The sequence below is a fragment of the Neolamprologus multifasciatus genome, chromosome 2, assembly GCF_963576455.1.
Source record: "Neolamprologus multifasciatus chromosome 2, fNeoMul1.2, whole genome shotgun sequence".
NCBI lineage: Eukaryota > Metazoa > Chordata > Actinopteri > Cichliformes > Cichlidae > Neolamprologus > Neolamprologus multifasciatus.
This window is the reverse complement of record NC_140440.1, coordinates 24,601,459-24,616,489: the sequence shown is the minus strand read 5'-3', so window position 1 is coordinate 24,616,489 and position 15,031 is coordinate 24,601,459. Positions and strand designations below refer to the sequence as shown.

General features: G+C 41.8%; 2 protein-coding genes across 5 annotated transcripts; both read right to left on the bottom strand.

Annotated features, from left to right (window-relative positions):
* Positions 1-328: 328 nt before the first annotated feature.
* On the bottom strand, positions 329-8,432 carry plp1a (proteolipid protein 1a). 3 transcript variants are annotated; one of them, XM_085133542.1, is made up of 7 exons: positions 8,305-8,432; positions 6,124-6,310; positions 5,847-6,003; positions 5,337-5,505; positions 2,953-3,026; positions 2,775-2,840; positions 329-895 (listed from the first exon to the last, which is right to left on the bottom strand). In XM_085133542.1, the coding sequence occupies exons 1-7, from the start codon at positions 8,306-8,308 to the stop codon at positions 728-730; spliced, it is 825 nt and encodes a 274-aa protein (XP_084989668.1). In that variant the 5' UTR covers positions 8,309-8,432; the 3' UTR covers positions 329-727. The 3 variants fall into 3 exon arrangements, with proteins under 3 accessions (XP_084989668.1, XP_084989679.1, XP_084989689.1); XM_085133553.1 differs by lacking the exon at positions 8,305-8,432 and adding an exon at positions 7,853-8,295; XM_085133563.1 differs by having other exon boundaries at positions 756-2,406; positions 8,305-8,430.
* Positions 8,433-9,515: 1,083 nt separating this feature from the next.
* Positions 9,516-14,101, bottom strand: pcdh20l (protocadherin 20-like). Of its 2 annotated transcripts, none has more exons than XM_085133466.1 (2): positions 13,798-14,101; positions 9,516-13,348 (listed from the first exon to the last, which is right to left on the bottom strand). In XM_085133466.1, the coding sequence occupies exons 1-2, from the start codon at positions 13,843-13,845 to the stop codon at positions 10,823-10,825; spliced, it is 2,574 nt and encodes an 857-aa protein (XP_084989592.1). In that variant the 5' UTR covers positions 13,846-14,101; the 3' UTR covers positions 9,516-10,822. The 2 variants fall into 2 exon arrangements, with proteins under 2 accessions (XP_084989592.1, XP_084989584.1); XM_085133458.1 differs by having other exon boundaries at positions 9,516-13,351; positions 13,798-14,100.
* Positions 14,102-15,031: the final 930 nt, after the last annotated feature.

The window sequence follows — 15,031 nt, the reverse complement described above, 5'->3', positions numbered from 1 at the left end:
CCCTATTTTTTTTTTTTTTTGGTACATGTTGCTTGAAAATCCTTGAGTGTGTTATTAAAGTTTTAAAAACAATACTTAAATCTGTTTGTAACCTCTTAACAGGTCACTAAAATAAATCTCTATACTACTGGTTCCCTTTTAGCAGTAGCTACTTCACTTTTTAAAGCAGATATCTGTAACGTTTAAAGGTTAAAATGAAGCATCTGGATTTCGGAGCAAGATCCCAAATGAAAAACTGCTTCAGATTTAACCCCAAAATGTGCCGTATTTGAATTGCATCAAATCCTTGAGTGTCACTGAATGACTATGTGTGGGAACCTGATGGTAAATGGTGTTCCTCTCCATTATAAACAAAAATCAAACCATGTGCTGCATTTTTATTTTCCCTTCATTAGAAGGATCCGCTGCATACTGTCAAATTAGATTGAGGCAGGAAAGAAAATCCTCACGTTTGCCTTCAAAAGTACATTTTAAGGAAAAGAAAAAGTACATAATCTATAGAAATTATTCACGTGCAGCACATTGTGTTGAAATAAGGATAAATACGAAGTTGCAATGCTTGGTTAAGAAAAAAACCCTGCTTTTGTATCATGCCCCAACTGTTGAAATATGCCTCTACAATACTATTAAAGTGGAACAATCTACAAAACAGTGTCATTTGTTGACACGCTCTGGCGTTACAGTTATTGCTGAAAGCTTGTTAGCAAAACTGCTACAAAATGTCCTTTCACAAGGTGTCAGACAGGTTGTTCTCAGAGTACGGAGAGCGCAGAATCCCTCCTCTGTCCCTCTGCAGTCTCCTATACAGGTCGTAACCTCTCTCCTCGTTTTTTGCCCTGTGTCGTAGCATCTTCAGGTAGACCTGGTACACAGCCAAGTGAAGGGAACAGTGCACCTGTGGACACACGAGGAGAGAATACAAAACACCTTACAAAACACCTTGGCCTCCTAATGTGGCAAAAAGCCAAGGATGAACCATCAGCTTCACATTCTGATAATACACCAGACACTGAGGTTTCATAAAGTCTACAAACAAATGTTTTCAGAGGCCATGTGTACAAACAGTTCAAAGCATTTTTTTTTTAAATTAAATATTACTGACATATGAAAATGAAACTGCTGCAACATGACAAATCCAATATTAGAAGCTATGCTAAGCTTCCACTAAGTCTACTTTTTAGGATGCAAAAGGTTTTGTTAGGAATATCCAAATGTTACAAAAAAAAAGAAAAAAAAGCTACATTAAGTGAAAAACAAGTGTTATACAATAACTACAACAAAATCCCTAAAGAATTAGACACGAAACAAACTTGTCCCCTTTCTATTTAAGTACCTCAGCCATTCATTACCAGCAGGGGGTATCACACCTCAACAAAGTGGTTTTGGGCTTATATTATGAGGTTACTTCAAGTATAAGCACCTAGTGCTTCTGCCATCTCAACATTATGAGAAACAATTTTAGACCTCACTAGATCTAAACAAAAACAAAATGTCCCTTTGTCAATAAGAAACTATTCAAAATAAAATTCCCTTTGTCCCTTCACCATGAATCCATTTTACATGGTGTTGGTGTTGGTGTTGGGGGTGGGGTCCATACAGCAGCATGTGGACGAGTTGTATGTGTGTGTTGTTGCTGTCCCAGAAGAGCTACATTGTGGCTCTGGAGAGGTCTGACCCTCTCTTTGTCCAGAGGACCCTGTCCCTTGACATGCAATTTAACCCCTGGCAGAGAGTAATGGTGCAGGTGGCCCCAGAACTGGCTTCTTATTGGTTAGCTTTTTAAAAAGACATGACTCCATTGTTGGAGCTTTTCTCCGGCCCGTGAGAAAAGTCCGGGAGGTCAGCATAAGACCGCAAGTGCATGCTTGTCTGCTACCATGGCAGCCAGATGTGATGGTTGGTAGCCATAGTAACCTCTAATCCCCAATTCTTATTAACAGCTGCAAACTACCTGCACATCTTCTAATTTAGTGGTCATTTAATACATATGGTAATTTGTTAAAGTTGTGTTATTTGTGAGTACAGCGGGAGGCAGAAATTCATTTCAAACATTGACAAGAGCAATAATTCACAAATATTTTGGCACAGATTGAAAAACATCAGAAAAAATGAAAGTACGATTTCAAAGCAGAAATTACACCCACAAAAAACATAAAACCATTAAAAAAACTTCCTTATAATAAGAAAAGTAAAAATATAACAAGTTTAGAAAAAAAGAATCCAGGAGCAGACGTAGTAGTGTGCACATCACATAAAAAAGAAGAGTTGCCATCAATTTAAACTCCCATGTTCGTGGTGAAGCCAGAAAAGACAGGAAGCTGGGTCCTAACACCGTGCACCTATGCCCTTTCTCCCCAGATACCGCAGAACGGCAAAGTTATAGGTGGTTGACATAGTATAGGTCAGCTATGAAAAGACAAAGAGAAACAAGAGGAATCAGAAAATAAAACGAACACAAGAAAAATCCACAACAGTCATTTTAATTTGAGAGCGGATGCCATCCACATAACAGCTTCTGTAATGAAGCATGTGAGTATAATGGCTGCACAATTTGCTTGCATGGCTGGAACACCAGACATTACAGCATTATTATGATGTTTGCATCAGCTGAGAAAGAGGAACAGAGAGCAACAGTACAAAGGTCATCAGTCATGGATGCCTGAGATGCCTTGTCGCCTACACTCTGAGCGTCACTAAGTCACATGAGCCATAACACCAGTGTTATATTACCACACTGCAGCCAGACTGGCCTCGACCTCAGCATAATCACTCACCAGAGCCAGGAGCGTGATGCCAGCGCCGGCAAAGGCAGCGATGTAGAGGTCGTAGGTCATGCGGTACTAGTAGGGGGAGATTATTGTTAGTGAATACAACATGTTGTATTTGTGTTATGTCAGTCAAATTGTACAACATGACAGCAGACCTCGAGTTGTTTCATATTACCGTACTCACTTCTCTTGTCTTGCAGACACTGGACAGGGTCATACCACAAGCTTTCCCTGGTACTGCATTCCATGGTAAGAGTCCTGTTGAAAAAAAATAAACTTATGTACTCAAATATAACACTCAATTGCACACAAAAAGATAGAATTATTATATTTTGTTCTTGCTGCCTGTAAAATTCCACAACAAATCAATTAATTTGTTCATTCTAAATCCTTTTTGACTTTCACGGTCTGCGGCGCTCAAATCAAACCACAGAGCCAGGCATGTTAAAATTTATTAAACTTCCACCAAACAGAAGAGTGCATGTGTGTGTGTATGTTGGGGACTATTTTCAGCTGCAGATTAATACGCACATTTGATGTGTTAGCGAGTGTTTAACCCTCAGGACAGTGTAATGAAAGAACAAATCACTCAGTGCAACAGTGTGCCTCATTGTGTGGCAAATGTGTTTTAGCCACACTCTGGGGCTCCAGGGATGGCAGCGTTGTGCTGTGGGTCTGCTGACACTTTTAGTCTGGACTGATATCTTGACAGCCATTAGGTGGATTGCTATGAAATTCTGTACAAAACATAGCCTACGGAGCATGAATGAAAGCTGACGTTCTGGGGGATTTTAGGAAAAATGTCTTTAAGTGGCATGCGAGCTGCCACGAAACTCTGTAGCCTACAGAGATTGATGTTCCCCTCTGGATTTCGTCTGACTTTTCCCTCCAGTGTCTTTGCCTTGCTGAGATTTTAATTTGATCAGCACTATGATATATGACAGAACTGCTGCAAAACTAATGAGATCCCAATGACCTCAGGAGCACTTTTTGCATTTACTGCTAATCATTCACAAATGTTACCAAACTAAATAAAAGGTGCCATAGAGAGCGCAATCAAGGCAGCAGACAAGTCTCAACCAGCTCTGGATAGCGTAACAATGCCTCCTAGTACATAAACTTTATAAGAGCTAGGCCTTCAGGGAGATTCAAGTACAAGATGTGAGGCGTCAGAAAGAAGAACAGGAAAAACTACGAATCTAACACAAAATGCCAGTGTGCAGTAAAAGCTGTCGCCACTGAGTCACACATCCAAATGAATGTATCTACAAGTTAGGCAATGTATTTTGACACCATGCAACTTGTACGAAAGTTGAGTGTGGATAATTCAGAAAGGCATGAGCAGGGGTCATGAACCCTTCTAGAGCTGCATTGGGCTCTTCGGGCTATTTTAAGTGGCTCCAGTGAAAAATGGAAATGAGCAATAGTAATTTTTTTTTTTTTTTACTTTTTTTTCCAAATCATAGCTTTAGGCAATTCTTGATTATAAAAAAATATATCTCCAATTATAAACACAGAATTTAAGGTCAAGTTTTAATAATTTGGTACCTAAAATGTACATCACAGTGTTTGACTATCACATGGCATCTTATCCTCTCAAATTTGCTGAAGTCGGACTGCAGTGGCTTGTATGGCTGTATACATAAATAAGTAGTTCTGAGTCCCTATAGTTTTATGCATTCAAATCCAAATAAAGTAAATCCACAGAGGAAAAAGAGAATTTAGAGCTTTCACCACTAATGCTGCTGGTTTACTGGTAAGCCTGATCTCAGCAAGGACTTTAACCAGAATTAAACTCAAACTGCCCCCACCCCCCCTTTTTTTTTTACTATGATGCAAAATGTTTTATCATCAAAGTAGACCGATTTTAATTTGATTCATTTACAAAAACAGTGACTGATGAATGAAATGCATGTATTCTCCAACTAGTGCAGGTGTAGACTTTTTCTTTGTTCCATTTTCACAAATGCAAAATGCCAACTAATCATTTCACATGTGTTAAAAGATCAAATAAGTTGTCACACCATATAAACTTTTGGGGGTCAAAAACTGCTCAAAAATGCCTCTTTTGGCAGTTGAATTTTCCCACCACTGACCATGAGCAACAATATATTTGCAAGCACCTCAGCTAACTACATTAGCATGCTAATAGCGTCAACACAAGGTGTGTGGCCTACTGTTTATGAGGCCATTACTGTAGCAAAACTACACGCACAAATAGTTTTGCCACAGTAATAGCCTCATAACCGTTTCCCCTCCAGCTGCTTTGTCTCTGTATTAATTGTTATATTGTTTGCATTATGTCCTTAGGTTAAGCCTCAGACAGCTGTGGGAATGGCTGTTGACCTCGAGCGTGCTAAAGAGTTTTTGAACAGTGGAGGTTATAGCAGAAACCATAATCAAGATTTAATTTCTCAATTCTTTGGCAAGAAATCATCACTGGAAATGGCCCTTTCAAGAGATTTGTTTACAGTAAGATAAATATGCAGTGTGTTAACAGGTTTGCCTTATGTGAATGGATTTTGCATGAGGAGGCCAAACACTGACTGCGATGGGAGTTCCTCTTACCGTACTGTCTTGCATCAACACAAAGCTGGTTGATACTTGCTGGGGTCTCAGTCAGAATATCAATAGTGTGGCAGGTAGCGTCCATGTTGTAGAAGAAGTAGACTGGCAATGCCGAGAAGGCAAACACCAGCAGCCACAGCACAGCGAGCACATACGTCATCACTATAAACTGCACAAGGAGAGAGCAGGCCACAGATTAGGGTGCATTATCATATTAAATGGATGCACACAATCTAAGAGTGTTTTTATGAGGCGTGACTCACTTAATAGCCACACTTGTTTTTCAGGTTAGTTCTACTTATCTCCCTTTTTGCCTCCTCTTCCAACTACTCAAGTCTTAGACCACTCAAACACTCACTGTATGCTTATCTTTGCATGTCCCTTAAGATTTTTTCTTCTTTAGGAGCTTTAAGATTTTTCAGCTCACCACCCACCAGGGAGTGATATATGTATTAAATCCTATCCAATCTGTCCAATCCTTTTTACTTTTCCCACTCAGGGCCCTCTCACCGAGGAGCTGAGGCAGCGGCCACACATGGTGCTCCTGAACTCTCCAAAGGTTTGCCTTGCAGCGCTCGTAGTGTAGAAGCCCTCAGCCAAAAGCACAATGCAGTAGAGGAAGAAAAAGGAGGCCAAACCATAGATGACATACTGGAAATATTGAATGCTGAGAGTGGCAAAGGAAAAAGAAAACGTTAAGAGGTTAAACCTTATACAGACAAAATCATGAGAAGTCTGAAGATCCGGTTTGATCACGCTTCAATGATGGAAATGTAGGATGACTTACATGTAGGCTAGGGTGATGTAGTCCTGAAGGTTACGTGCAAAGTATGTCTCGATGAGCCTCTCTGTCTCTGTGAGTGCCTGGTGCCCACAACCACAGAAGAGGGCAATGCCAGAGAAGCAGAGAAGTGTGGCAACAAGGGAGCAGTACGGCACCCCACCCAAACACCGCATACAGCACTCATAGCAACCTATTAGTCGACATGCAGCGCCATGGAAAACAAAGCATATTATGAACAGCGGAAAGACATAGTACACCATTAAAACTTACGAAATATTAAAGAATATACTGCATGTTTTTTTTCTCCCAAGGACAGGAAATATGTTTTCACTCTTTCAAGTTAATGGAAATTAAATTGTGCCGCAACTTTTAAAATGATCTGTTCAACTACAATTACTCTCACTGAACTCCAATTTGTGCCATGCAGATAGTTTTGATTGCATTTGTTCTGGTTTTGAGACATCCCTTTATCAGATTGTTGCTTCCACCCCAGCACAGACAAGCTAAATAGTTTTTTTGTGTTTGTTTGTGCTGTTTAAAACTGCAGAACAGTTTATTGATTGTTCTTTCAATCTAAACACGTGCAACTGAGAGTTAACTTTGTGTGATTCGTGCCCCAAATATCCAACAGCAGATCCTTTCTACAGTAACTATTTCATGTTACCCTTGATAATTAAAAATATAGCGCTTCTGTTAATTTTCATGATTGGGAGTAGACAAAAAGGTTATCTCATTTCATAGCACGAACGCAGCATTTGGCATAAAATGCAGCTGAACTTGGTGGCGACAGAAAACCCCAGAGATAAGCATCATGAAATCTGACAACCCAAAAACCTACCTACATAATACTAGGGGTAAAAAATACAATAAGGAAAAACAAAGCCAGCCAAAGCAACCTTTTAAAGATAAAATGTCAGCATTGATCAAGCTGCAGCTATAAACACACAAGTTCGCTTATTAAGTCTGTGCATTCCCCCCAGTAGTCATGTGCTGTTTGAATGGATGCCAAGGGCCACGGGCATGGGGACGTGTCGACTCTGACCCCATCTCACACCCTGACTCCATTCACCAGCCAGGATGGAGAGTGTGAGAAAAGAGGGAGGACGCTGAGGAGAAGGCAAAGTGAAACAGAAAGAGAGGCTGCTTTTGTGACTGGAGAGACAACAGTCTTTGTGCCACACCATCATGGGGGTACAAGGGCCACCAATGTCAAGCAAACAAAGGCCAGAGGCACCTCTGTGCTTTGCGTGCACACACACAAGCATATTCACCAGACTTCCTACTGAGAAGACACAGGAACAAGAAAATGATAGTGAGGAGCTGCCAGTGCTGGAAGAGGATGGAAAAAGCAAACCTAGGAACAAACAATGGAACTGTGTAAATGTGTACATGCATCCACACAGACATGCACAATAGAAGCAGGCAGACTGTAGCTGGTACCATTACAGTAAACACAGATGGCCAGAGGGGCAAATAGATGGCTCTTTAAGCAAACGCATAGCTTTGTTGGGTGTCTGTGCATGACCAGACATGCAAACTGATTGCATGTGATTCACATAGCGAGGGTTTTTGCACAGAACGCAGAGTTTGACAAGAAATTGTGAATAACATAGCTACACAATAAATTATATACAGTACATATAGATAGATTTTACAGTAGATATAGATAGATTTTTTTGAGAATATACACACACAGATTGTATCAGCATAATCCATAAATCTTAACACCAACCTCAGTCAGTCAATCAGGCGACCTTCAGATGCACCTTGTGCCAATTAGCCAATTACGAATCACTGCGGCCCTCTCTGGCTCTTTGATTGTGACCCAAATGAAAAGACAAGCCCTGCAGGAATAGTCTTGAAAATGCAAAAGCTGGGGCCAAATCGCCTCTATAAAAATTGAGAAGGATTGCGAGCGAAAGCAAATGCGACAAGGCTCGTGTGAAAAGTAGCCTTGCCATCTCAAGCATGAAATAAATCTCATAATATCAGCGGAGCATCAGCCGGTAAGAAGCCGACCTCTACACTGACAAAAAAAGAGAGCCCCCACTTTAATAACTTCTGATGCCCTCTCACTGCTCCCCTCCCTCCCAGGACAATCGCATACAATCAAGAAAAGAAGTGATAATAAGAACATACTACAAGCTAATAAAGGTGGACTCTAGTCTGTGTGAAGTTTCTTACCCATGTCTGGAAAGATGCGTTCAAGGACTTGTCGGCTACTGTCTCGCTGCCCGCACTGCAGCTGGTCCGCTGATGATATGCGCAACTTGTCTCCGGCCCCCGTATATCAATCTCAACTCGCTGTTCTGTTCCCCCCAACAATGGACAGACCCGCCGATGACTGCGAGTGCAACCTTAAAGAAACAATGTCGCTTTTCAATGAACTTCAAGGAGCAGAAATGATGAGGAGGTCGGGGCTCCTTAAACTTGCGGACATTTACTAAGTTCATTGTTGACGCTCATTTGCATACAGACGTGCTCACACGCAGAGAAGAATAGATTTTTCTTCTTCTCGTGTGTGTGGGGACAAACAGTGGTTAGCTAAGACCTTTTTGTCTTAAAAGTAAAAATGCCAACATGTCCAGGCAAATGAGGACATGCTGTACATCATGTTGAGTCGAGCTTGTTGTTTCAGACGCTGTGGGTCTACGACCTCTGATTGAGATAGCACTGGCTATCATGGTGTTGCCCTTTGAGCGTTCAGGTGATATTCTTACAGGAAATTGAGAGATATCATCTGTTTGCAGTGAGATACACTTTACCGTGACTGAAGTGGCATCCCAGCAACCCAGATAAACGGTGTCACGGATTTTTAACCTCTTTTGGAATGTTCCAGCGAAAGGAAAACTATAAACATGTGCACACTTATGAGAAGTGTTTATTTTTTAGCGATCTTACCTAACAAGATATAGTTTCAATGAGTCCCTTTGCTTTTGTAATATGCAATCACTTATCTGTCACGCCAGCTCTCTTTTGTGCTATATAGCCATCCACAAATGTTCAGCATAAGAAGGAGAAAAAGGGAACATGATTAAGATAAAAATGTCCTTTTTGTGTACATCAAGGAAACATTCCTGATCCCAGGGCACCTGACTGTGTCGCAGTGAGAGACTGTGCTCTGATTCATCTCCTCCCTCTGGCCCAATACCAGAAATGTAAAAACAAAATTAGCCCTATTTTGCTTCATTTGCGCCCAGTAGATGGCAGGCGTTGCCCTGCAACAGCATTGTAAGCGTTTGGGTTTAGTTTCATCCCCCAGTGGACTGTAGTTGGGGCTAAAATTGGCCAATAACAATCAATAAATTATGCAAAAAAATAAAAAATAAAATCCCCCCACTTTCCAAACATGTTTGTATTTTGGCCACCAATAAAATAAAATAAATATACTTTAATATACATTTCTACATGTTTTTTTATGTAAAGATCTGCTGTTAGTCTGTAATTTTTATGTAGCAGTCTTTGTTTCTTCTCATTTGATATAGTAAATCTCACACCGAAGTGTTAATAGATTATTTATTTTTTGAGCCGCCAGCTCAGAAATCCTCAGAGAGGCACCACTCATGTTATACAAGCCTTGTTCCCCACTAACCAGGTTGTTGTACATTGTGTTTTACAGGCACCGAGTCTCTGCTTCCCTTCTTCCCTCTAACGCAGGTGTAGCTTCAAAGGATTTCTTAATGGTTTATGATACTGTAAAGATGATTTTAAAAGGTGGGGGAGCTTTTTCGTTTGAGAAAGCTGAAACAATTACCCTGCCCTCTGTGCGCGACTGTGTGTTGACAGATTTGCAAACATGTTTCAGCCTGACTCATTCATACTTTATGCATCACTTAACCTGGTTTGATATCTCAATTGTTCTCCAGCATGCAAATGCATCAGTAAAACACAAGAGCAAGTGTCTTTTGTAATTGTGTCTTTGAACACGGTGTGATTTCACTCCAAACATCTGTTATCAAAACAACAAGCCTGTCAGGTTACTGGGTGCAGTACAGTAGGTTTGGGTTTTTTTTCTGCCTTGTTGGTGCGATCCAGCTCTGTGGGTGAAAAGCAGTGCTATCAAGTAACAGGTGTGAGGCGGTTACTTGAGATGTTTTTGTGCCTTCCTACTGCCGCCTCTCACCTGTCCGTGGCCACCCTCTGCCTCCTGAGCTCATCTCAGAGTTACTTCTTGAGAGACTTTCATCACTTCCCCAACCGAGGAACATTAAACCCTTTTGTGTGTCTAAATACTTTAGACTCTCCATCACTCAGTCAGAAATCTGAGAAAGGACCAATCAACCTAACAGACCATTACTTCAATCTTTCTACCCGCAGGGGTCATGGGCAATAATCCTTAAAGATAATGTCTGTAATGCTGGTATCTTACCGATGGCCTGCTGTGGAATAAATCTGTGAAATACAGTTGAATTTAGTTGTTTTTTTCAGAGAATTGTCAGGGAATAAGTTTTTGTGGATGACTCGGCATATTTCACTTATCAGGTCAACGTGTATATGCTCGTTCCATTATCAGAAAATGGATCAACTTTATTTCTACAGAACCTGTCAGTTTTGCAGTTGACATGTTTGAATACACCGTGCATCACACTGAATCAATGACTTATTACAATGCAAGAAGCCCTTGACAAATACACAGAATACATTTAATTCACAGGACATTTTTATCTTTGAGACTGTGAGCTTTACACATTGCTTGCTGTTATTAATCAGAGTAATATTTGTCTTTGAGCCTGAGTGGAATCTCATTCGCCTCAGTGTATGCTCTCTTGTTCATTTTCAGACTTGTACTCCTCTGTTTTAGGCAGCAAATAACTGTGGCCACAAACAAACATGTGGACACCAGCATCATACCCAGGCCTATTAACAGAATCAGTTGCGAAAATCTGGCTGTCTCCACGTCACAGATCGGTTCCTTTGAAGGGGTTTGAACCAAGTTTAGTGTCCCTGTCCAGGTGGGCGCCCGGTCCAAGTGGCAAGGCTCTGTGCTGTCATTGACCAACAAATTCATCCAGACAGTGGTATAAAGTGGAACTGGTTTACCCCCATCTCTGACCACAATGAACAAGTGATGCATTCCCAGGTCTGTAAGAAGGAGCTGCTGGCTTAAGGTGATGTTCCCTGACCTTGAATCAATCCGAAAGGGACTTCTGTTTTGCAAAGGCTCCGGTGCCGTGGCTGAGTAAGTAATCTCTGAATTCAGTCCAGAGTCCTCATCGATGGCATAGATCTTTCCTACCGTGGCACCTGCCAGGGTACCTGGAGAGACAGTCAGGCATGAGGAGTTGCTGCCGGGAAGGATCACTTTTGGCTGGTTGTCATTGATGTCTTCCACAAAGATGGTCACTCTGGCAGTGGAAGTCAAAGAAACTCTCTGGCCGTGATCACTGGCCAGCAGGTAGAGTTCATAGCGGTCTTCTGTCTCGCGGTCCAAGTTCCTAGTGGTGCGTAGCATCCCCTGGGTGTTATCCACAACAAAAGGTGCACTGCTGTTTACAACATACAATTCTGTTGTTCCATTCTCCCCTTTATCTGGGTCTTTCACCTCCACCTTCCCCACCTGGGATAATGTTGGAACATTCTCAGGAATGAAAAAGATGAAGTGAGGGGTAAGAAAAACAGGTGGATTGTCATTCTGGTCACGAACGTGAATGGATACAGTGGCCATGGATTCCAAGGGAGGAGAGCCGCTGTCCTGAGCAAGCACAGTGAGTCTGTGTACATTCTGTTGCTCCCTGTCTAGAGGAACCAGCAGAGAGAGTTGACCTGTTACAGAATCAATGCTAAACATGGTTGGATTGTAGTTTTCAAGCCTGTATGTCACCATGCCGTTTTCTCCGCTGTCTGCATCTGAAGCCGAGATCTGAAGCAGTGACATTCCTGGCTGATTGTTTTCTTCCACTTGGATTTTGTAGTGAGGCTGGGCAAAATATGGCGCATTGTCGTTGATGTCTGCCACCAGCACCGTGACTACACGTCTAGAAGGAACGATCACAGATCCCTCAGCTGATCTCACGTGTGCTACCACGGAAATATGATGTTCACGATCCATCTCATAGTCTAAGGGCTTTGATGTGGAAAGCAGATACTTGCCATTCTGTGGGCTCAAAGTGAAAGGCGCTTCACCTTCAATGGCAAGAAATAAGTCTTTAAAGATGCTGTCACCCTCGAGCTCTAAAACGGCTAAGGCAGTGGGGTGCTGGTTCTCTTGTAACACCATAGTCTGGTTTTGATGCTCCGCTATAAACCCGATCTTGATCGTCAGCTCTTGGTTCGCCTTAGGGAGCACGGATATGGTTACCTGAGTGTCTGCTGGAGGGCAGCGATGGCCGCTGGCTAACACTTTCAACACGAGCTCCTCTGAGTTGTCGCTCTCAAGGTCCCGTGTAAGGCTGATAGACCCGGTGAGACTGTCGAGGCTAAAGAGCGTCTTGACCCGCTCAGAGACTTTGGGACTGAGGGAGTAAATGATATCACCATTTGGGCCTAAATCTGGATCTGTGGCTCTGACCTGAGTGACCACTGTGTTCTTCTGAGAGTCTCCTGGGATGGTGACACTGTGTGAGCTATCAGAGCTAAAGGCTGGACAGTTGTCGTTGACATCTGTCACTGTGACTATTAAATCTGCAGACACACTTAAAGGGTCTACACCACAGTCTGTGGCCACTAGCTGCATCTGAAACAGGTCCCGAGTTTCCCTATCCAGGGCTCTTTCTACAACCAACATAATTAAAGAGCTGTCTTCTTCAATTTTTAAACCAAAAGCTCCATCAGAGCCTTTTAGGTGGTACTGCACCTCTCCATTAGGACCCGTGTCACTGTCCAGAGCCTGAGTATCTAGCAGGAAACTGGTCCCCGCGGTCGTATCCTCGGGCACCCCAAGGTGTATTTTGTTATTTTCAAAATGCGGCGCATTGTCATTGATGTCCTCTATGATCACAGAAAACTGTATAAGGTCTTTTGAGGGCCCCACGATGGCATTGTATAAAGTAACACATTCCTCAGCTTTTTTCTCTGCGGGGCAGATGGCCTCGCGATCCATCTTTAACTCAGTGGTGTAGAAATTCCCCGTGTTTATGTCCATCCTCAGGTACTTGTGGGGCAGGAGCTGATATGGAGGAGAAAAGTTTTTACTAAGTGATCCAACCAGAGTGTCAGGCTCCAGTTCCTCTGGGACGGAAAACAGGAGAGAACTACATATGATCTGCCTGATGTGAACCACAATCAGCAGCTTCTGACAAAGACAGAAAACAAAACAAAAAAAAAACAGTGAGCAGTAGTCTTTGTAGAGTTACACAGGCATTTATTCTATTTAAAACTTATGATATAAGTTATTTAAAAGTTTTCAATGTGGTGATAAAATTTAAACTTCATGCCTCAGTGAGCTCTTTTAAAAGCAAGCAGCTGCACAATAAGGTAATTCGATGCCTCCCTCTCACTTATCTCCAACCAAGTGCTCTTGTAAACAAATAACACAGAGAATTTAAATAAAAGGAAAATATCAAAGCAAACATTCTTTATTAAAAATGAATAAAGGGTCATGCAATTTAACACCTCTTTAGCACATGATGCTGTACAATACACCGTGCACATTCGTGTGTCGCTGCAATATATCACTCAATTAGAAACGCTAATACAGTGCAGATACCATCAAAAGAGATAAACTCAGCTGGCTCTTACCTGCAGTAGTCCGGCCCAATTCATATTATCAGGAGTCCCATGGCCCATCGCCCTCACACATGTTAGCCAAGTTCCCAGCAGCAAGTGAATGCTAAGGACTGAGGCAGCAAAATAAAACTGCTGAAGGCATAATTATGCTCCTCCTACAAAACTTACCTTCCTGTCAGGCTGCCACATGAGAAGATGGAAGAACAACAGGTTTACCTGGCTGAGCTGAATTCATGTGTATTAAGCTGAAACTACGAATGCACTGTTGCTTAAAATTACTTACAACTGCACGCACGCAAGCCCACACACAAACACATTTATGTATAAATATATGTCCACATGCTCATGCATAGATATAAAGTGCACGTAGATGTAAACTCTCATAAGAAACAATGACTCCACAGTTACAATAAAAGTACATTTGAGAGTGCAGTATTGTATTTAACGCATGTAACCTCTGGTATGCTTTTTTCATGTGCCAAAAAACAAGACAAACAAACAAACAAAACAAACAAACAAACAAACAAACAAACAAACAGACAGACAGACAGACAGACAGACAGACAAACAAACATAAAACCGAAACGTAAAGAAAAGAAAAAAAAACCAGAAGAAAAAAGAAAATGTTTATTTTCTTTAGGGTTAATCATCACGCTGTTAAGTGACAGTAAACGGTTGGTGGAATTTGACCCGTAGTCAGGAAAGCAAGATACATTTACTTGAGATCTCAAGATCTCAAAGAACAAGACTGGTTATGCAGCATTTATTTGTGTGGTATTGCTTCACAGCAGGGCTTCTAAGTTTCCCTGACAGTTCCAAAATACTGCATGGCCCATAGGCTTGCATTCTAAGGCCCCCTACAGACAGAGCAGAGTAGTGCACGTGTGAAAGAAGAATAAAGTTTGTTGTTCCGAGTTTTGTTTTGGAGTGTGTGCGACACTTCTCTTTCCTATCAAAGTGTCCTGTGTTTAAGATTACTTGTGTCACAGCCAGGAAATTATATCGGGCAAATAATAATATAATAAAAATGCACATAAAACCCAAACCCCCGCATTACGCCCCCTACCCAAAACGGAATAACTCGAGGATTTGACACCCCTCTTTTCTGTCTTCATCTAAAACCACAACGGATATTTTTTTCCCACAGCCCCGCTTACAGCATTTAATGGGTTATTCCAGTCTCACTCTCTTTCACTTGCGTAACAACCTCGTTTTACTTTCCGCCCCCTCCCCATTTCCACCTATA